The sequence below is a fragment of the Postia placenta genome (genome assembly GCF_002117355.1).
Source record: "Postia placenta MAD-698-R-SB12 unplaced genomic scaffold POSPLAscaffold_8, whole genome shotgun sequence".
NCBI lineage: Eukaryota > Fungi > Basidiomycota > Agaricomycetes > Polyporales > Adustoporiaceae > Rhodonia > Rhodonia placenta.
Genome location: NW_020169839.1, coordinates 884357 through 886291, shown reverse-complemented (window position 1 = coordinate 886291; position 1935 = coordinate 884357). Strand labels below are relative to the sequence as shown.

The window sequence follows — 1935 nt, the reverse complement described above, 5'->3', positions numbered from 1 at the left end:
TAGAAGGGTGATGACGGATTCAGCGCTGCTGTGGAGAAAAATACATACAATAGCTTCTGCCGCGTATATTTTCATGTCCTGCTGACGGAAGGATTCCGCATTTGAGTACGCGTGGTCGTCACCCGTGAAGCTCTAGCCGGATTCAAAGGCAAATCCGAGAATGCTACCGGCCAGATCGGACTTTTTGTGCAGGGAATCGAAGTTGAGGCGTGCGTCGCTTGAACTGTGGAAGGGCAAGGTATCGCCTAGACCCATCGATTTGAGTCTGTTGGTGAGAAATCTGGGCATACCATAATCGGATGAATACTTGCAGAGACAGAAGCGAGTAGTAACGCTGGTTATGCCACCTTTGATGGGACATTAGCGGTCGCCTAGGAGGAAATTGGCCTCTCCGTGAAGGAAAGGATAAAACGCGAATAATGATCATACGTACGAATAAGCGACAGGGAGAGTATGCGCGCAAGTCAGTATCCAGGAAATTCCAAAAGCAGAACGCAGCATGGTGTATCGAAGGGATGGCAAATACTACAAAAAGGTAGGCGTGCATAGATGGTGAATGTGGGTGAAACAGGAAGAGGCTCACTGGAAGCTAACTGTACAATCGACTGATGAAACGTGCCACGATGGACACGCGGACACACGACGTGTGGGGCCTCGTACGAAGTATCATACCACACCTCACTCTCTCTGAAACCTCGTCGGATATCCTAGATCACAGAGAACATCAACAAACATTGCTGCACTAAGATGCTGAAATATGGCTGCGCTGAATGAGATGTCGGAGCTCCTAAACGGATTATGAGTACGGATTTGTTATTGATTTGAAAGCCACACACCGCATGATTGCCACAGTTACCATGGCGCAGCAATTTCCCACAAATCGTACTCGACCTCAAGCTCGACACCATATTGCGGGAATACTCGAGTAAACAGATCTGACCATTCCTTGTAGCGCGGATATCTGATGTAGAGAGCGTACGTATACTCCCAATATTCTGGAAGCCAGCCTGCGCATTCCCAGTCGATCAGCCCAACGGGTCGCATGTCCTCGTTGAGCAGTATATTGTGCGGGGTGATGTCGCCATGAGTGAAACAGATCCGGTGTGGTCTCGAGTGGCTTGCGGCGGCCATCACGCCGTGCGTCGCCTCGTAACCACTCACCAGCTCCTCATGAAATTCTTTCTGCGAGGCGAAGGGCCCAACATACTCGTCATGTCTGATGCGATAGCTTTTGATCCCATTGCCACCAAACCCGCAAACCGCATCCGGATCTGGAGGCTCGAGAGCTCTGAGCTGGCCGAACCAGTCGCGAAGCGTGTCCTCGAGGACCTGTAGCTGACGAGGCGAGAGGTTCCTTATGTGGCCTGCGCTCTTGCCTAGCTCCTCGCCGGGTACTCGCGTCATCAGTATGTAGACCTGATCGCGCCAGAAAGGGACGACGTCGAGAATTCTAGGAACAGGGATTGTTGTGTGCTCGCGAACGTACTGAGTGGCCAAGACCTCTTGTGGGTAGGCTTTCTTGAGATACAGGCCAAATGGCAGGGGCATCACACGCGCAGCATGTTCGCCGCGACCTAAACGCCGCGAAAGCTTCCATATAGTGGTATATACTCTCCCGCGCAGGCGTTGTAGAAGTGGGAGCTGCAGTAGGGACCAGATATAACTGAGGTGGGAGAACAAATAAATGATGTGATTGTCACAATGACTCCGTCAAGACTCACCTCGTAGTTCAAGACGTCGAACTCAGGTATGAAGTCAAACCCCAAGACGGTCTCTGACAGAAGTCTACGAAGAGCAGTAGCTTCCCCAGTTTCAGCGACCAGAATGGGTCAGCCGCAGCGATAGGTTTGTCTCGTACCCATCCCCCCGTATCCGCACCCCACCACCGCGAAAAGGGGGTCTGGGGCAGTTAGATAGGCGCACCCCCCCCTCGGA

At 52.1% G+C, this 1935-nt stretch overlaps 1 protein-coding gene across 1 annotated transcript in view; it reads right to left on the bottom strand.

The window, feature by feature from the left end:
* Positions 1-852: 852 nt before the first annotated feature.
* Positions 853-1935, bottom strand: part of POSPLADRAFT_1057322 (hypothetical protein) — a gene marked incomplete at both ends in the record, with an annotated part of 1457 nt that continues 374 nt past the window's right edge. The window contains 3 exons of the mRNA XM_024480901.1: positions 853-1641; positions 1722-1785; positions 1859-1900. Coding sequence (XP_024338340.1) covers positions 853-1641; positions 1722-1785; positions 1859-1900 — 895 coding nt within the window. The remainder of the gene's footprint in view (positions 1642-1721; positions 1786-1858; positions 1901-1935) is intronic.